The sequence below is a fragment of the Erinaceus europaeus genome, chromosome 17 (genome assembly GCF_950295315.1).
Source record: "Erinaceus europaeus chromosome 17, mEriEur2.1, whole genome shotgun sequence".
NCBI lineage: Eukaryota > Metazoa > Chordata > Mammalia > Eulipotyphla > Erinaceidae > Erinaceus > Erinaceus europaeus.
In genome coordinates this window covers 4,249,245-4,269,299 of record NC_080178.1, presented here as the reverse complement: position 1 = coordinate 4,269,299, position 20,055 = coordinate 4,249,245, and the positions used below count along the sequence as shown (strand labels likewise).

General features: G+C 54.7%; 2 protein-coding genes across 2 annotated transcripts; one reads left to right on the top strand and one right to left on the bottom strand.

Annotated features, from left to right (window-relative positions):
- Positions 1-644: 644 nt before the first annotated feature.
- SAC3D1 (SAC3 domain containing 1) lies at positions 645-3,280 on the top strand. Its single transcript, XM_060176107.1, has 2 exons — positions 645-1,392; positions 2,687-3,280. Exons 1-2 carry the CDS (start codon positions 759-761, stop codon positions 3,181-3,183), a joined length of 1,131 nt encoding a protein of 376 aa, XP_060032090.1. The 5' UTR covers positions 645-758; the 3' UTR covers positions 3,184-3,280.
- A 148-nt stretch (positions 3,281-3,428) lies between these two features.
- NAALADL1 (N-acetylated alpha-linked acidic dipeptidase like 1) lies at positions 3,429-17,730 on the bottom strand. The gene is made up of 18 exons (XM_016186242.2): positions 17,537-17,730; positions 17,291-17,460; positions 17,072-17,193; positions 16,418-16,540; positions 13,337-13,620; positions 13,134-13,235; positions 11,936-12,021; positions 11,529-11,648; positions 6,827-6,912; positions 6,697-6,760; positions 6,555-6,622; positions 6,158-6,249; positions 5,962-6,052; positions 4,624-4,705; positions 4,380-4,553; positions 4,220-4,307; positions 4,032-4,124; positions 3,429-3,748 (listed from the first exon to the last, which is right to left on the bottom strand). The coding sequence occupies exons 1-18, from the start codon at positions 17,728-17,730 to the stop codon at positions 3,562-3,564; spliced, it is 2,226 nt and encodes a 741-aa protein (XP_016041728.1). The 3' UTR covers positions 3,429-3,561.
- Between the last annotated feature and the right edge of the window lie 2,325 nt (positions 17,731-20,055).

Sequence of the window (20,055 nt, the reverse complement as noted above, 5' to 3'; positions counted from 1 at the left end):
TTCTCTCTACCCTATCCAAATAAAGTAGCAAACAGAAAAATAGAGGGCTGGGATAGATAGCATAATGGTTATGCAAAGAGACTTTCATGCCCCAAACTCCAAAGTCCCTAGTTCAATTCTCTGCACCACCATAAGCCAGCGCTGAGCAGTGATCTGGTTTAAAAAAAAGAAAAAAAAAAGACCAGCAGAAGAAAAGGGTTCATAGTTCTTGCATCGAGCCCCAACAATAACCCTGGTGATGATGGGGAAAAAAGAATAGTTTGACTCACAGATCCCAAAGTATTTACAATCTCATTGTTTGGCTGAAAATTTGACCCTAATCTAGAAGGGAGGAACAGTTGAGGACCCACAGGACAGGACGGTCGGGCCAGAGCAGCCCAAGCCACTGGGGAGCGTGGGCGTGGCTCCACCTGGCTCCGCCCCTCCTGCCAAAAAAAAAAAAAAACACAACGAACAACCACCTTTGGTTGCGGAAGGAACTACAAACCGGTGCACCATGGGAGCACGCAGATTGTGCGCGGTGCATCGCGGGAGGGGGCGTTAACGTAAACAGCGCGCGCAGTAACGGCGCAGGACTACGACGCGGTGCCTCCTGGGAGGAGGCCCGCGCGCGCGGCACTATGGGAGCGCTGCTGCGCTCGGTGAGCCGCTGCAGGTGGGCGGGGCCGGCGGCGGGACGTTGCGAATCGTTGCCCGCGGAGGGCTGAGCCCGCTCGCCGCCTCCACTCCCGGCTTCCCCGAACCGGCGCCGGCGCTTCATGCAGAATGGAGCGGGGGACGGCCGCCGTCCGCGGGGGCACGCCGAGAGCTCCTCCAAGCCTGACGGCGAGCTGCCGCTGGGGACGTGCCCCGACATGTGCCCGGCAGCCGAGCGCGCCCGGCGGGAACGCGAGCACCGCCTGCACCGCCTGGAGGTGCGGCCGGGGGGCGGCGGAGACCGGCCCCGGGCCGACCCGCGCCGCGCCGTGAAGGAGTACAGCCGGCCGGCCGCCGGCAAGCCCCCGCCGCCGCCGAGCGAGCTGCGCCCGCCGCCGGTGCTGCTGGCCACCGTGCGCTACCTGGCGGGCGAGGTGGCCGAGCGCGGCGACGCCTCCCGCGCCGAGGTGGCCGGCTTCGTGGCGGACCGGCTGCGCGCCGTGCGGCTCGACCTGGCGCTGCAGCGCGCGGGCGGCCGGGAGAGGGCGCTGGTGCTGGAGGCGGCGCTGGCCGTGCTGCTCGCCGTGGCGGCGCGGCTGCGGCCCGACGTGGCGCCCGGGGGCCCGGCCGAGCCCGCGCTGCTGCAGGCGCAGGTGCAGGAGGGCTTCGGCTCGCTGCGCCGCTGCTACGCGCAGAGCCCCGGGCCGCACCCCCGCCAGGCGGCCTTCCAGAGCCTCTTCCTGCTGTACAACCTGGGTGAGTCCGGGGCGCACGCCGGCCTGGCTGCTGCTGCTGCTGCTGCTGCTCGGGAATCTGGGCCGGAGCTTCTGCCTCTGGAATGCCGCCCCTGAACGTCCCGCCCCTGCCCCGGAGCTGCAGCCAAAGGGGGCCGGGCGGTCGCGCGGCGGGTTCAGCGCAAGTGGCGCAAAGCGCAGGGACCGGCCTAAGGATCCCGGTTGGAGCCCCCGGCTCCCCACCTGCAGGGGGGTCGCATCACAGGCGGTGAAGCAGGTCTGCAGGTGTCTGTCTGTCTCGCCCCCTCTCTGTCTTCCCCTCCTCTCTCCATTTCTCTCTGTCCTATCCAACAACATCAATAGCAACAACTACTACAACAATAAAACAAGGACAACAAGAAGGAATAAATAATTTTTTTTAAATGCAGCCAAAAAAAAAAAATAGAAGAGGGGACGGGGGACATAGGATAGTGGTTCTGCAGACTCACGCCTGAGGTTGCAAGGCCTCAGGTTCAGTCGCTCGCACCACCATAAGCCAGAACTGAGCAGTGAGTGGTCTGGTAAAAGAATGATAAAATCAAGAAGAAAGGACCGGGTGGTGGCATTGACGTAAACAGCCCCCGGACCCCACCTACAGGGGTGAAGCTTCAGTAGTTGTGAAGTAATGCTGCAGGTGTCCCTCTCTCTCTCTCTCTCTCTCTCTCCCCCCTCCCCTTTCCTCTCAATTTCTCTGCGTTCTATCAAGTAAAATAAATTTTTTTTAAAAAAAAAAAAAAATGCACAGGATCCAGACTGGTTACATAGCAGAGTGGCTCTGCAGGAAGCCTGTCAGGCCTGAGTCAGCAAAGGCTCCCGGTACAAAACCGAGTCCCACCAGGAGCCAGAGACTGACTGACATGACTGCTGTTCGGTGAAAACTAAATAATCCACTGAGCCACCCAGACCCGATTCGGCCCTGGCCCCGTCCCATTCCTGGGTCGCAGTTTTTTCCTAACACTAAGCAGAGGGGTCGGGTTGAAACGGACAACTTTTCAAAGGCTGGCAGACACAGCAGCCCGCCAATACGCCTGAGACAGGAGTGGCGGGGCTGCGGCGCCCTTCTGGACCGGGTTCCCGCCCCAGTAAACGCGGCTTTGGGCCCCGCGTAGTGGGAGAAACCGGGGGCGGGGCCCGCGGGGGCGGGGCCGAGGGTCTGGAGGTGCGATTGGCCGAGCGCTGGGGGAGTGGGCGTGGCTACGGACGGCGGGGAGCCGGGGGAGGCGGGGAGACGGTGGGCCTTGGAGGGAACCGCTTGCTCCTGCTCGCCACCCTCACAGGCTCGGTGGAGGCCCTTCACGAGGTTCTGCAGCTGCCGGCTACTCTGCGCTCCTGCCCGGCCCTGCGCAGGGCCCTGGCCGTGGACGCGGCCTTCCGAGAAGGCAACGCCGCCCGCCTGTTCCGGCTGCTCCGGACCCTGCCCTACCTACAGAGCTGTGCGGTGCAGTGCCACGTGGGCCTTGCCAGACGCCGCGCCCTGGCCCGTCTCGCCCGTGCCCTGAGCACCCCCAAAGGCCAGGCCTTGCCCCTGGCCTTCATGGTCCACCTCCTGGCCCTCGATGGGCCTCAGGAAGCCCTTGACCTGTGCCGGGCCCACGGACTACCCTTTGACGGGGAGGAGAGAGTTGTGTTCCTGAGGGGTCGCTACACTGAGGAGGGGCTGCCACCTGCTGGGACCTGCAAGGTGCTGGTGGAGAGCAAACTCGGGGAGCGCACCCTGGAGGAGGTGGTCATGGCAGAGGAGGAGGATGACGACAGACCCAAGTCCCCAGGATGAAGAGGACCTGCAGCCTTCCAGGGCCCAGAACTGACTCAGGACACTCGGGGTTTTTTCATGACTCCTAGACAATAAACTGAACTTGTTTTGTGTGGAAGATAGGTTTGATTTATTTGGGGGATGGCAGTGAGGAGTGAAGACCCCATGGGAGAGAAGAACCCACTCTGAGCAAGGCCTACGTATCCTGAGCCTCAGTTTCCCCACTGGTCCCTGAAGGCTCACCTTGGTGGTCTCTGAAGTTGGCATCATACATTCCCATCCTCACCCACCCACCACCAAAGAAGAGCAGTTGGGGTTTTCGCCGTTTCCACCACGCTGTCTCTTACTCTCCGCCTTCCGTAAAAGGGTGGTGGTGGAGAGCCCAAGAGAGGGCTGGGGTTAGAGGTCTGTCACAGAGGTCAGGGTGGCTGTCGCGCCCTCCAGGGCTACCACGATGATGCTGAGCTGTCTGTGTACCTCGGCCCACTCAGCAGGTCCGGAGCCTGCACTGGTGGCCCGGGCACAGGCGTTGGCCAGGCCTGGAAATGTGACTACGGGGCCGGTCCGAGGTGCCCAGAGCACATGGCTACCAGAGACAGGGGAGGGGGGGCAGTGTCAGTCAGGGCCCAAGAAAGGGGACAGCTTGAGGCTAGAGTGAGCCCCTGGCACAAAAGCACCTCCCCAAGCCTCAGAGCGGGGGCTCTAACAGCAGTGGGGTGTAGTCCAGGGTGACCTCGACTGATTGGCCTCCCCTCCTTGAACCTCAAGCTCCCAGCTGTGCCATGGGGCTGCTCTGGAGACCAGTGAAGCTGCCGTGTTCAGGCAAGCGTCCGTACCAGCCTCTCCCACAAGCTTTGGGCTGGGCTCACCTGTAGTAGAGCTCCTCCGGGAAGGCCCGCGTGTTCAGGAAGGCCCGTTCCAAGAGCATCAGCTGGTCATTGAGCATCCGGACCTGCAGAGGGCTGGAGGTGGTTGGCACCCCCGGTCAGCCTAGAGCCAGGCGCTCAGCTGCCAAGCTGCACGCTGCCGTGATGCCACCCTCCTAGCACCCGCTCACTTGGGTTGGCTCTTCTGCAGCTCTGATATGCGTTGATTCAAAGCCGCAGCCGCCTTCTCAAACTTTTCCACCGCGGTCACCAGAGGCCCTGTGGGCAGCAGCTTAGCTCTGGGGGTGCAGGACCCCTGGGCCCCACCCCACTGTCAGGAGGGCTTCCTACCCAGACTGATGCCTCTCTGCTCCAACAGGGCCGCGAGGTCCTGCTGGGCGGCCCTGAGGAAGTTGTGGAGGGTCTCGTTGTAGTCAACAACACTGAGAGGCAGGAAGAGGCTGTCACTGAGCCGAAGGAGCACGCTCCCCGCCATCCGGGCTACAGCCTGGTGGCTACTGAAGCCTGCAGGAAGATGACAGTCAGGTGACAGGCTCGGTCTTCAGCCCAAGGGTGTCCCTGGTCCCTTCCTCACCAGGATCCACAAACTTGTCCACGTAACCAAAGGTGTCAAAGGCTGTGTGGTAAGTGGGGTAGATCCGGGCTGAGGTCTTGCTCTGACGGAACAAGGGCCAGAGGTGACAGTCTTGGGAAGGGAATTGGCAAGAGATGCCCTCAGTGAACCATGGTGTGGGCACAGCATTTCAGTTGCGTTGCTGTGACAGTGAAGTGTTCAATGCTAAGCACGGGGTCCTGAGTTTGATCCCCGCATCACAGGCACCAGCATGATGCTCTGGTTCTCTCTTCTTTTTTCTCATGAATAAATAACTGCCGCTACATCCACAAGGTTGGTCTGAGAATGCCCAGGAGCCAGCTGAGGCTAAGAGAGGGTGAGCTGGGGAGCCGGGCTAGGTAGCGCAGCGGGTTAAGCGCACGTGGCACAAAATGCAAGGACCAGCGGAAGGATCGCGGTTTTGAGCCTCCGGCTCCCCACCTGCAGGGAAGTCACTTCACAGGCGGTGAAGCAGGTCTGCAGGTGTCTATCTTTCTCTCCCCCTCTCTGTCTTCCCCTCCTCTCTCCATTTCTCTCTGTCCTATTCAACAAGGATGACATCAATACCAACAATGAAAAACAACAAGGGCAACAAAAGGGAATAAATAAAGAGAGGGTAAGCTGATTTTCAGCAGGACTGGGCTGGGCCAGTCTCTTATTTAACAACACAGAGAGGAGAAAGGGAAAGAAGCAGAGCAGCGTTGTGGCGCACACTTGGCCTGGGGTCAGCTGGGCGGTAAGCTTGAGAGCTAAACCCCTTTACCCACTGCGCTACCTCCCAGACCACCAGTTTTCCATTACAGTGGGAAGTGATGACATGGAGAAGAGCCAGGAACTTTGAAGTCAGAGTCCATCCAGCTCCAGCCCCCAGGAGCAGTGTGGCTGTAGGGTGGAGAATGGACTTCCTGAAAGTATCAACTGCAGAGACACCGACTGGGCACTCTGTCCCTCACACCACATCTCTGAAGGTGAAAAGCCTGCAGGATGGCTTAGCGAGAGAATGCTGACCTTTTGGACGTGAGGTCCTGAGTTTGATTCCCAACTCAAGCCAGCATAGGCTCTAGTCATTTCTTATTTATTTATAAATATTTAAAAGGCGTCCCATAACAATCGGGCAACAGCTTTTTCCATTCTCTAATAGGTGCCTCTTAGAATCAGGATCTTAAATGTGCTAAAAGGGGATAGGTGGGTATAAACAGATGTTCAGAGAGGCAGCACAGATACTGTGTGACGGAGCCCTATCCAGGGCAGCCGGAAGAAGAAGAGGGAGATGGTGGATCACTACGGCGGAGGCCAGGGACAGAGGGGGAATCCACTCACCCGGTCATAGGTGTAGGCGATGTCCATGGAGGTGATGCCCAGGAAGTGAAGGAAAGGCGCGTAGTCGCTGCCAGCGCCCAGAGTGCCCAGGCTGCGGGAAGGAAGAGGGCGAAGATGAAAGCCACAGGGGTGGGGGGGCAGCAGGTGTTCGTACCCGCCCTCCCACCTCCAGTCCCTGCCGGGGCCCTGGGCTCACCTGGGAATAGAGCCGTACACCGGGCTGGTACGATTGAAATATCGAATCCAGTTGTCGTAGACGCTGAGTTTGTTGGGGCCTGGTGCGGTGATCTGCCGAGGAGGGTCATCTAGTCTTGCGGGTGGTCCCTCCCCAGACACAGCAACCTGGAGGGTCCTCGGCCAGGTGCACCCCAGCGTCCGGCCCCCACACAAGGCCCGCCCTCTGCCCCGCCTCCAGCCTACGGCTCGCTCGGCCCCAGACCCGCCTAAGAGCCGGGCTCGGCCCTGCCCACCCGCAATATCCCCGCCCCCTGGCCCAGGCCCTCCAATGAGCAGCAGTACTGATCTAGGCTCCGCCCACGCCGGCCAAACCAACCCGTCTAGGCCACGCCCCCCACGCCGGTAGCCACGCCCACCTGCTTGGCAGCCGAGAAGACCACGCTCTGGACCGGGGGCGTCCCCTGCACCCGCAGGGTGGCGTTGGCTGTGGGGTCCACAGAACCAGTCACTCGGGGTCCCGTGCTCCCCCTCCTCCCGCCCGCAGCCCGGGCCGCGTACCGAACACCGAGATGTCCACGTTGATGTAGGCCACGGCGCGCTCCTGCAGCGTGCTGAAGAACTCCTGGGGGCGAGGGGCGTCAGCCCCGCCCGAGCACCCCGCGCCCCCCACCCCGCGGGGCTCACTCACCTCCGTGAACTCGGTGGAGCCAATGAGCCCGAACTCCTCTGCCCCCCAGCTCGCAAACACGATGGATCTGCGAGGACGCCAGGTGCCTGGAGAGGGGGAGGACCAAGGGCTGCAGGGCAGAACCCCCAAATTCTGGGGTGACTTAGGGGAAAGGAGGGGGGTGTGGAGGGGAGGGGTCGAAGGGGCAGGCAGCCGGGGACAGGACGCCCCCAGGTACAGTCCAGCCTTCCTGAGGCTCCATTCTTCTTTTCCCAGACTTCCTTATTTTTTAATAATATATATTTTAATTATTATTATTTTTTTTAATTATTTATTTTATTCCCTCTTGTTGCCCTTGTTGTTTTATTATTGCAGTTACTATTGTCGTCGTTGTTGGATAGGACAGAGAGAAATGGAGAGAGGAGGGGAAGACAGAGACGGGGAGAGAAAGACAGACACCTGCAGACCTGCGTCACCGCCTGTGAAGTGACTCCCCTGCAGGTGGGGAGCCGAGGGCTCGAACCGGGATCCTTACAGCGGTCCTTGCACTTCACACCACGTGTGCTTAACCCGCTGGGCTACTGCCCGACTCCCAATTATTATTATTATTTTTAACCAGAGCAATGCTCAGCTCTGGCTTATGGTGGTTTTGGGGATTGAACCTGGGACCTTGGAGCGTCAGTCATGAAAGTCTGTTTGCATAGCCTTTATGCTTTCTCCCTTGCCCAAACTCCAACACCAGCCCCCCTCCCGTGGCCTGCCTGCCCTGTCTCTTCTCTTCCCTGGAGATGTGCTTTGAGACTTCTGGACCCACTAGCTACTGCACCAGGCAAAGCCCTAACCTTCCTTGGTGTCAAAGCATTAACACTGTCCTTAGTGCTTCACTGTTATGGACCCTAGCCTCAGGGTCTCGCCTGAAGAGAGACACTCCTGTCTCCATGTCTCTTGCAGAAATGGGGGCAAGAGAAATCAAAAGACTTGCCTGAGTCTACACAGCTGGTGTGCAGCAGAGTCAGGCTCAAATCCAGGTCAGGCAGGGCTGTAACTAGTGCCCTCATAGCAACCTGCACCTGTGCCCAGCCTCAGGGTCCACTGCTCTTGCCTGCACTCCCACAGCCACCTCCCTGGCCCCCTAATTCTCCTGCTCACGTGCTCCTGGTTTTGCTCCATACCACTCCCTTTTTTATCATGCCCAGGTGGTGAAGCAGGTGTGCAGGTGTCTCTCTTTCTCTCCATTTCTATCTCCTCCTCCCTTCTCAATTTTTTCAATCCTATCTAATAAAAAGAAAAAGAAAAAAAAAAACTACCAGAAGTGGTGGATTCATTGTGAAGGCCCATAGATAACACTGGTGACAATTAAAAATAAATAAATATTTTTAAGCTATAGCAAGAGAGAGCAAGCTTGGCAAAACATTAATACTAGGGGCATTAGACTGAAGGGCATATGAGGCTTCCATGTACTTTAAAATAAGTAATAGGAGGCTGGGCAGTAGCGCAGCGGGTTAAGTGCACATTGTGCGAAGCGCAAGGACCAGAGTAAAGATCCTGGTTCGAGCCCCAGCTCCCCACCTGCAGGAGGGTTGATTCACAAGTGGTGAAGCAGGTCTGCAGGTGTCCATCTTCCTCTCCCCCTCCTCTCTTGATTTCTCTCTGTCCTATCCAACAACAGTGACAACAGGGCAACAACAAAAATGAGGAAAATGGCCTCCCGGAGCAGTGGATTCATAGTGCAGGCACCGAGCCCCAGCGAGAACCCTGGAGGCAAAAAAAAAAAAAGTGCCCCACCTGCATGGGGAAAGCTTCATGAATGGTGGAACAGAGCTGCAGGTGTCTCTCTGTCTCTTTCCCCTATCTCCCTTTCCCCTCCCAATTTCTCTCTATATCTCTCCAATAATAAATAAATAAATAAACAATATACATATTTAAAAAATAGTGTGCGTCATTTCTGCAACTTTTTTTTTTTGAAAGGCTGAAATTCCTCCACCGTCATATGAGGTAAAGTCACAAGTTCAATGTCTCTGCCCAGGACTACCCCTGCTCCTTACCAGCTGACCCCAAAGCCACACCTGTAGCTGCACCTGTCCTACCAGCCACCAACCGCCCAGGTTATCTCTGGATCTAATCTAATCTCTCCTCAAGGATCACTGTACCCTCTGCACCAGGATGTCTCCTGGGCGTTTCAAGTTCAATATTGAGTTGGTACACAGAATATAATCACATGAATCGTGACAGCAGTAACATAGAAGGGAAAGGACAGGGGCCGGGTGGTGGCACACCTGGTAGAGCGCACATGTCACATCATCCCCCAGTCCCCACCTGCAGGAGGAAAGCTTTTTGAGTAGTGAAGCAGTGTTGCAGGTGTCTCTGTCTGTCTCACTCTCTATCACCCCCTTCCCTTTCAATTTCTGGCTGTCTCTAGCCAATAAATAAATAAAGATAATTAAATATAATAAATTTTTTTTAAAAGGGAAAGGGCAGTGCTCTATGAGGGTGGGACTTTTGGATGTTCCCCAGCTAGGCATGTGGTTTACCAAAGGTGAAGCCTCAGGTTTGACACCAAGCACAAAGTTCACTACACCAGCACCAGAGGAAGCTCCGTGGATGGTGGAGACATACTGGAGTGTCTCACTCTCTCGCTCCCTTTCTCCTCTTCTGTCTGTCTCTATTCAAGAATTTAGAAGGTCTTTTTAAACTTTTTTTTTTTGCCTCCAGGTTTATTGCTGGGGCTCTGTGCCTGCACTGTAAATCCACTGCACCTGGTTGCCATTTTTTCCATTTTGTTGCCCTTCTTGTTATTATTGTTATTGCTACTGTTGTTGGAAAAGACAGAGAGAAATGGAGAGAGGAGAGGAAGACAGAGAGGGGGAGAGAAAGATAGACACCTACAGACCTGTTTCACCACTTGTGAAGCGACTCCCCGGCAGGTGGGGAGCCGGGGGCTCGAACTGGGATCCTTGCACAGGTCCTTGTGCTTTGAGCTATGTGAGCTTAACCTGCTGTGATACTGCCTGGCCCCCAGCTTAGAGGATTTCTTTTTTTAGAATTTATTTATTTATTCATGAGAAAGCTAGGAAGAGAGAGAGAAAGAACCAGACGTCACTCTGGTACATGTGCGCGGGGGATTGAACTCAGGACCTCATGCTTGAGAACCCAATGCTTTATCCACTGCACCACCCACCTCCTGGATCACGCTTCGAAGATTTTTATAAATTGGCCAGGGATCAGTGGATTAGCGCATGTACAAGGCGCATGCGCCACAAAGAAAAAAATAACAAAGGATGAGGGAAGTAACACGGGGTTTTATGCAACAGACTCATGCCTGAGGCACCAAAAGACCCTGGCACCACAATAAGCCAGAGCTGAACAGAGTCTAAGAAAGAGGAAAAGGTGAAAGAAAAAGAAACTAGAGGTCCGGTGGTGGCACATCTGGTTAATCGCACCTGTTACAGTGCACAAGGACCTGGGTTTGAGCCACTGCTCCCCACCTGCAGGGGGAGGGGTTTGCAAGTAGTGAAGCAGTGCTGCAGTGTCTATCTTTCTCTCTCCCTTTCTATATACCTCTACTCTAGATTTCTGGCTGTCTCTGTCCAATAAATAAAAATAATTTTTAAAAATATTTTTAAAAAAGAAAGGTGGCTGGGCGGTAGCGCAGCGGGTTAAGCGCACGTGGCGCAAAGCGCAAGGACCTGCGGAAGGACCTGTTCTCACCCCGGCTCCCCGCCTGCAGGGGAGTCGCTTCACAGGCGGTGAAGCAGGTCTGCAGAAGTCTCTCTCTTCCCCTGTCTTCCCCTCAATAACAACAACAAGGGCAAAACAACAAGGGCAACAAAAAGGTTTAAAATATTAATTTATTCCCTTTTTGTTGCCCTTTTTTTTTTATCGTTGCGGTTACTATTGTTGATGTCGTTGTTGGATAGGACAGAGAGAAATGGAGAGAGGAGGGGAAGACAGAGAGGGGGAGAGAAAGACAGACACCTGCAGACCTGCTTCACCGCCTGTGAAGCGACTCCCCTGCAGGTGGGGAGCCCGAGGCTCAAACCGAGATCTTTTTTTTTTTTTTTTGTACCACCATAAGTCAGACCTAAACTGTGTCAAACCGAGATCTTTACATCGGTCCTTGCGCTTTGCGCCACGTGCGGTTAACCTGCTACGCTACCGCCCGACTCCCATAAATAAATATTAAAAAAAAAAAAACTTTAAAAAAAAATGTCCTTTGGTTACTATCACTTGCCAGCTTCCCACTGTCCTTGGACTCAACTGCAAGCTCCCCAGCTAGGTTGCACCTGGTCCAGCCCCTCCCTCCTGAACTGCACCCACACCTGGAGAACACCCTCAGAGGGTATCTTTATAGCACCCATCACAGTTGTCGCCGCAGGCAGGAACTCTGGGGGGGGGCACTGCGGGGCCCTCTGGCCTGGGTGATAGTAGGCTATGTGAAGCCTGTCACCCCTGCCTCAGTTGCCCTGAGGCTCCCTGGCACTGTCTTCCCTCAGCCCCCTCCCCCCCCAGCCCCAACAGGGGACCTGATTCTATTGCAGGGACACGGGAGTGTCTGTTTGAGGCCAGGGCTGGGGGTCCTGCGTGCCTGTCCCCAGTGGGCCCCAGGGAATGAAAGGGAGGAGGCGAGGCGGGAGCACCACCCCAGTTCTGGGGGAGGTGGCTGGGCTGGATGGGACCTCCTGGGGCGGGGGAGTGCCTCGCCCAGCGGAGGAGACCGCCCCACCTTTCTTCAGCAGAGTCCCCAGGACGCGGGAGATCTCCAGGAGGACAGCGGTGCCACTGCTGGGGTCCACAGCCCCATGTACCCAACTGTCGCGGTGGTTTCCATACAGCACGTAGCGGTCTGGGGGAAGAGCCAAGGGTCAGAGACAGGAGGGCGGGGCCATGCATTAAGTGGGCGTGGTCACCGGGTATGGGCGGGACCAGCAGGGTGAACATCATCCCTTAGTGGGCGGGGACAGGAATGTGTGGGCGTGCTCACTTATGGGTGTGGCGTCGTTATCGGGGGAGATGGGCGTGGCCGCGCAGGGGAGCCTATTAATCAGAGGGCGGGGCCAGGCTCGGGACGGGGCGATGTGGTGGGGCCGGGGCCAGACACTAGCTGGGTGGTGGGCTTGTCCCCGCGCTCACCGGGCTCCACGGCCCCACGGATGATCCCCAGGACGTTGGAGGAGTTCTTCAGCTCCAGGCGGTTGTGGACACTGACATTCACCTGGCTGGGAGCGGGGGAAGGGTGCCAGGAGGGTCACTCCTCCCTCTAAGGCAGGAGGAATTGAGACCCAGCAAAGAAGGGACACAGTCCCCACAGTGCCAGGAGAGGAAGCAGGGCTAGAGGCTCAGTTTGCTGATTTCACTTCATCCATCCATCCATCCATCCATCCATCCATCCATCCACTGAGCTATTAATGGATACTGGGTTTGGGCACTGTTCCAGGCTCTTGTGGGACTTCCCTTTGAACCAAACTAGCCACCAGGAAGTGACAGGCGCTGGGAGGACCCTGAGAGAGAGGGCACCTGGCAGCAGAGGGGGAAGGGAGTGGAGGAGGGTGGGGGAACTAAGTTCGGAGGCTCTGATTTAGAAACCAGGTCGGCTGCATGTTTAAGAGAGGAGATGCTGGAGAATGGGGGTGAGGTGGCAGGGGCCCCATGGGCTTTGTGGGTCACCCAGCTGATTCCATGGCACTTCCCCCAACACACACACACACACACACACACACACACACACGCACACACAAACACACACAGACATTATTTTGGAGTCAGGGGATGTTGGTATGCATGAGACCCCTTCCGTTTCATTGGTTTAATACCCCCTGCTTAACACTGTATTCTATTTACATAACCACTGTATTCTATTTACATAACCACTTCATTCTATTTACATAACTGCTGTTAACAAGCACCACCCTCCCTCCAGGGCATTGGTTCAATCCCCACTGGTTCATGATATGTTTTTGCTCTGCCCCCTCTCCTTGTTACACTCTGATTTTCACCAGTCACTTTTCTCTCCACCCTCTCTATGTCACATCCTGTTTCCACCCTACTTGGGAAGTATATATAAAGACAGCATTGCTCGTTTTAGTTAGTTGTTAGTTTAGCTTGGTATAGATTGCGCTGCGCCCTGCATGGATAAAGAGATACTGCGCACAGCTCAACCGTGAGTCCCTGGTCGTCTGTTACCCGCCCGTGAAGCCAGCCCGCCGAAAACAACAAGGGGAGGAGTGGAGAGAGAAGAAAGGGGCCGGACAGGCCTTGAAATGGCAGGGGTAGGGGTGGCGAGTGGTGTCAAGCATGTACAAGGGAAGGGGAGGAGGCAGGGCCCTCTCACCTGTCTTTGAAGTTCCCACCAGGCTGGAAGCCAGGTCCCAGCTTGTACTCACAGCCCAGTGCTCCCTGCCAGGCTGCTGGAGCCACGGACCCCTGTAGGTTGCTGACGAGGAAGGGGAGGGCTTCCTCAAGATCATGTGTGTGTCGGGGCTGAAGCTCAGGGGCTACTGGAGGGGAACAGGGCACCCTAGGACCTGAGCTCACCACAGAAGTTCCTGTGCGTCCCCGAAGCCAATGGGCTGGGTGGGGATGGGGGGGAATCCAGAGACAGTAGACGGCTCCAGGCGGAAGGAGGAGGGGCTGGCTGGAAGATAGGGTGTCAGGGGGTCCCCAAAACGCTCATAGTAAGAGCCTCGCTCCACCCCTGAGGGTGGCAAGCCCCAGGAATGTGGGAAAGTCTCGTTGGGCAGGCTCTTCCCATCATTGATGTCAGCCGGGTCCGTGTACACCAGCACTGCAGACACCCCAAATTTGGCGGCGTTGATGGCCTGTGGGGGAGGAGAGACAAGGGAGCATGCCTGTCCACTCTCTTCTGGTGGGTGAAGCCGGGACCCATCTAACCTCCCATCAACAAGATGACATTTGGATGGGGGAAAGGGAGGTTGGGACACAGTGAATCAGTGCTTCTCGGGGGTGTGGTGAGGCCCAGCAGCCCCAGACTGAGCTGCGCTGTGGGGGGGGGGCCCTCTGCAGGTCCCGGTGGGCTCGAACTGGGACCCTTGCATTGATCCTTGTGCTTTGTACTAGTGAGCTTAATTTGGTACACTATGGCCTAGTCCTCCTTTTTATTTTTATCTCTTTTGTTGCCCTTGTTGTTTATCGTCATTGTTGTTGTTACTATTATTAGATAGAACAGAAAGAAATGGAGAGAGGAGGGGAAGACAGAGAGGGGGAGAGGAAGACAGACACCAGCAGACCTGCTTCACCGCCTGTGAAGCGACTCCCCTGCAGGTGGGGAGCCAGGGGCTGGAACCAGGATCCTTATACCGATTCTCATCATGTGTGTTTAATCTGCTGTGCCACCGCTCAGCTCCCCTTTTTAATTTTTTTAATGTATTTATGTATTACTGAGAAAGAGAGAGAGAAGCAGAGCATCACTGCTACAGACACTACTAAGGATTGAACTCAAGACCTCATGCTTGAGAGTCCAAGACCTTACCCATTGTACCAATTGCCAGGCTGCAAGTCAGTATTTTAAAGAAAAGAATGAGGTTGTGCTTGTTCAGAGCAGCACCATTCACACCATTTAAAAGACAATTTTTTGTATCTGTCCCCTGGACACAAAGGAATAGTCCTGGCCGGGTGGTGGCACACCCAGTTAAGCACGCGTGGTACTATGTGTACTGTGTATAAGGACTGGGTCTGAGCCCTGGCTCCCTAACTACAGCAGGAACACTTCACAAGTGGTGAAGCAGGGCTGCAGGTGCCTACCATTCTCTCTCCCTCTCTATTTCCCCTCCCCTCTCAATTTCCATCTGTCCAATCCAATAAAATAAAAAAGGGAACGGGAAAGGGAAAAATTTGCCACCAGGAGCAGTAGATTCATTTTGCTGACACCAAGCCCCAGCAATAACCCTGGAAGCAAGAAAAAAAAAAAAAAGGAACAGCCCTGGCACTGGGTGATGGCACACCCAGTAATACCCAGTAGAACACACAGACTACCTTGGACAGTGTCCCAAGTTCAAGCCCCTGGTCCCCACTTGCAATGGCAGAACCCTAGCACAGACGTCTCTTCTCTCTCTATCTCTCCTTCTATGAAAAAGAAAGAAAAATAATAAAAATGGTTGTTGGGAGGGGCCAGGCGGTAGCACAGCAGGTTAAGCGCACATGGCATAAAGCACAAGAACCGGCATAATGATCCCTGTTTAAGCCCCTGGCTCCCCACCTGCAGGGGAGTCGCTTCACAAGCGGTGAAGCAGGTCTGCAGGTGTCTGTCTTTCTCTCCTGCTCTCTGTCTTCCCCTCCTCTCCCCATTTCTCTCTGTCTTATCCAACAATGATGACATCATCAACAACAACAATAAAAAAACCAACGACATCAACAACAGCAATAAAAAATGGAAAATAAATCATATAAAATGTTTCAAATAAACAAACATAAATAAAAATGGTTACTGGTAATGGTGGTGTCATGCAGGCACAGAGCCCAACTGATATCCCTACTGACAAAAAGTAAAATAAAATTGTGGTAAATTATATAAAATTACATAAAATTAATCATCTTAACTAGCTTTTATTTAATATATGTAAAATTGTGGTAAATTATATATAACATAAAATTAATCATCTTAATTAGCTTTTATTTAATATATGTATATCTTCTTTTTTTTTTTTTTACCAGAACACTGCTCAGCTCTGGCTTATGGTGGTACAGGAGATTCAGCTGAGACTGCAGTGCCTCAGGCATGACAGTGTGTTTGCATAACCATTATGCTGTCTTCCCAGCCCCCAAACATTTAAAAAATATCTATTTATATGCTAAGACAAAGGGAAATTGAGAGGGGAATAGGAGATAGGGAGAAAAAGAGAGAGACACCTGCAGCCCTGCTTCACAGGTATCGAATCTTCCCCTGCAGCTGAAGACCTGGGCTTGAACCTGAGTTCTTGCCCATGGTGCATGTACACTCAGCATGTGTGCCACCACCTGGATCCTTTTACTTTTATTTTTTTGCCTCCAGGGTTATCTCTGGGGCTTGGTGCCTGCACTACGAATCCCCTGCTCCTGGAGGCCATTTTCCCCATTCTGTTGCCCTTGTTGTTGTGCTTGATGTAGTTGTTATTGTTGTTATAGCTGTTGTTGATGTTGTTGTTGGATAGGACAGAGAGAAATGGAGAGAGGAGGGGAAGACAGAGGGGGAGAGAAAGACAGACACCTGCAGACCTGCTTCACCGCTTGCGAAGCGACCTCCTGCAGGTGGGGAGCCGGGGGCTCGAACCGGGACCCTTACGCCGGTCCTTGTGCTTTTTGTCATGTGCACTTAACTCGCTGCGCTACCGCCCGACTCTCTCCTTTTACTTTTTCTATATGAGTCCAGTCCACCACTGAGACACCCCCCCACACATCAATGTATAACTTGCTTTGTTTTATAGCAGAGAAGTTGGTCCGTGAGAAGTTCTGGTGATGTCATGTCTCTCCCTGTCTCTCTGTCTGAAGGATGAAGAGACACAGTGAGCTTCCCTCTGCCACACTGAACAAATCCAGCTGTTCTGGCCAGCCCCCACCCAGGAGCCCTTCCTGCCTCCCTCTGTGCCCCAGCCCCCAGCATGGGAGGCCGCCGCTGCTCACCTTGGCCCCACGCCCCACACCCCCATAACGGGTCAGGGCGATGGTGTTGGTGAGGTTGATGCCTTGGGCCTGGAGTTCCTTAAAGTCGTCTTCTGAGCCGCGGTTGGCATAGATGAGGAGGCCCTAGTCCCGAGAGGGAGTGATGGTTAGAGCAGGAAAGGGTAGGTTCAGAAGAAGGATGGACGGTCCGGTCGAGTGCAGGAGCCAGGATTGCAACAGACACGTGTGATTTCACTGCTCCCAGGACATTTTTCCACTCCAGTTGGAGACACCACAACCCCGAGCTTCCCCTGGTGCTGTAGCACTCCCATGTGGTATCAAGGGTCAAACTGGATTCTCATGCACAGCCAGGCACTCGCCCTACCCAGGGCGTTACCTCTCCAGCGCCAATCAAACTCTGGGCCCCCACCTCACCCAGAGCTTGTAAATGCCCCAAGTGCAGATCCACCCAGGCTCCTCTCAGGAAGGACCTGGCCTAAAACAGGGTGACCAGAGGTTGCTGGAAGATTAAAAGATGGGTGAACGGAGTAGCTGTGAAGTGCAGAGAACATTCTAGAAGTGGGGGGCCGAGCCTGCCATGATGTGATCTTCCTAAACGGCCCTTGCATTATGACGGGGGGCAGGGCCACAGCAGTGAGAACATTCTAGACTCACCTGGGGGGTGCCGGGTGGAGCGTATGCTGCATAGGGACGTACCACTTCAGAGCCCCCCTGCTCTCCGGTCAGGTTCTCCTCGCTCTGGCGGCAGGAGAACAGGATTTCTCCCGAGGGCGACACTGTGGAGAGACGGGAGGGTGGGGGTATCAGGCTTGCCTGACACCCCACCTCAGCGCAGCAAGAGCCTCCCCGCCCCCAGGTCCTGAGGGCTCTCACCTACGGACACGCTGTTTGGCTGGGTGTCGGGGAAGGAGAGCAGCACCTGGTACTGGGGGGCCACGGCCACGTCCAGGCCCGACTTGGGGTCCTCCCAACGCTGTAGCAGCAGCTGCACCAGCTCCTCGTCCCGGGGGCTGGTGGCCAGGTGAGGGGCCCGGGCGAGCTCCCTGTAGGACACAGGGTCAGGGGTCAGGCTGCTCCCCCAGCAGATGGGTGGGCCAGTGGCGAAAACAGACCTCTCACCTGAGGTTGTCCCGGATCCTGTTGGCATCCAACTGGCCCAGGACAGACTCCAGGAGCTTCAGGTCCAGGTCCTGGGCCTCCTTGGAGCTAGCCGTGGTGGGCTTCTTGGGGATGGCAAAGTGGCCCAGAATGATGCCCAGCCCCAGGAGGGCAGCACCTCCCAGAACACCACCCAGCACCTTCACCCACTGCATCTTGCAGCGTCTGTGCTGGCTGTGGGGTGCCTGAGAGCCGGGGTACCCGCCCGCCCACTGTGGTTAACCATTATCCTTGCCCAGGGGTGCCCTTTGGCTCCAGCCATCAGGGAGGATCGGGGAGCGGCCTGTCAGGGAGGGTGAGAGAGGTTGATGGGAGGAAGCATATTTCTGCATCACTTGCTTAGAAGGGGCCTCTGGGGGACATGGTGTCCACACAGGGACAGAGAGGCCTGGAGGGGGCTGGGGTCTCTCCCAGCATCGCCTAAGTTGGAACTCAGAGCCCTCTCTGCCACTCCCTCCTCCTAGGGTGTCACCTGGCCAGCAGCTGTGTTTGAGCAGATGCCTTGTTCAAATCCCTTCTTGGCCAGGTGCAAGTTGTGTGGCCTAGGGCCATTCACTCAACCTCTCTAGGCCTGTTTCCTTCACAGGAAAATGGAGGTAACTGGGGCCTGACTGAGCGCACACATTACAGGGCACAAGGACCCAGGGTTTAAGCCCCCAGTACCCACCTACAGAAGGAAGCTTCACAGTGAAACAGGCTTCTGGTATCTCTTTCTCTCTCCCTCTCTGTCTCTCCACCCTCTCTTAACTTCTGTCTCTACCCAAAATAAACAAGTAAAATATATTTTAATACAAGGATAAGAGAGTGTTTCACAAACAAGAAAACAGGGTACTATCTTTGTTCAGTAAGACCACATCTGCAGAGACATCTGTCCCGAGGTCTGCACCTGTCTGCAGCTTAGTGAATTTTACCTACTCTTGGCCTATTGGATCCTTAGAAGACAAAGCCCCTGGTCCCCACCTGCAGGGGACAGCTTTACCAGTAGTGAAGCAGCACCTCTCTCTCTCTCTCTCTCTCTCACCCTCTGCCCCTCCCTCCCTCCCTCCCTCCCTCCTCTCTCAATTTTTTTTTTAATTTTAAAATTTATTTATTCCCTTTTGTTGCCCTTGTTGTTTTATTGTTGTAGTTATTATTGTTGTTGTAATTGATGCCATTGTTGGATAGGACAGAGAGAAATAAGAGAGGAGGGGAAGACAGAGAGGGGGAAAGACAGAGAGACACCTGCAGACCTGCTTCACTGTTTGTGAAGCGACTCCCCTAAGCCGGGGGCTCGAACCGGGATCCTTATGCCACACCACCTGCCGCACCGCCTGCGCTACCGCCCGACCCGCCCTCTCTCAATTTCTATCTGGAAGGGGGTTGATCTAGAGAACAGAGTGGGGGAAACTGGTTGCAGGTGTCTCTTTTTAGTTTCTTTCCTTTCTCTTTTTTTTTTTGTCTCCAGGGTTCTTGCTGGGGCTCAGTGCCTGCACTATGAATCCACTGCTCCTGGAGGCTGTTATTTCCCCCGCTTGTTGCCCTTGTTTATCATTGTTGTTGTTGTTATTGATGTCATTCTTGTTGGATAGGACAGAGAGAAATGGAGAGAGGAGGAGAAGACAGAGAGGGGGAGAGAAAGACAGACACCTGCAGACCTGCTTCACCACCTGTGAAGTGACTCCCCTGCAGGTGGGGAGCTGGGGGCTTGAACCGGGATCCTCATGCTGGTCCTTTTGCTTGGTGCCACATGCACTTAACCCGCTGGGCTATCACCTGATTCCCTATTCCTATATTCTTGCCACTAAGGTTATCACTGAGGCTCCATACCTCCTCCCAGCAAACTCTTCTTTTTACCTCATTTTTATTTTTTATGATAGAGTGTGAAAGACAGAGAAGGAGAGGAAGATAAGGGAAGAGAGACAGAGAGAGACAGAGAGGAACCACAGCACTGCCCATCATTAGTGGCAGCAGGCCTTTGCGTGGGGATACCGTGTGGTGGATGAGGACTTGAACCCAGGTCCTCAAGCATGGTAGGTTGAGCTCTACTGGCTGGGCTCTCTCCTGGCCCCTACTGCTAACTTTTAGAAGACTGATTATTTGTGAGGGAGAGAGCAGGGAGTTCTGCTCAGCTCTGGCTTATGGTTGTGTGGGGGATTGAACCTGGGACTTGGGGGCTTCAAACATGAGAGTTCTTTGCATAAGCATCTGGTGTCTACCCCCGCCCTCACTTACGTATTCTTTAGCTTCATGACGTCTGTCATATTTTCTGTCTCTCTGAAAGTTATCTCTCTGCTCACCTACTCATCCCTTGAGCTCAGGAAGCAAATTTATGAACAATACTTTGAATAATTTTTTAAATATTTATTTTCCCTTTTGTTGTCCTTGTTGTTTTTTATTGTTGTTGTAATTATTATTGTTGTTGTTCTTTATTTATGTTGTTAAACAGGACAGAGAGAAATTGAGAGAGGAAGGGAAGACAGAGAGAGGGAGAGAAAGACAGA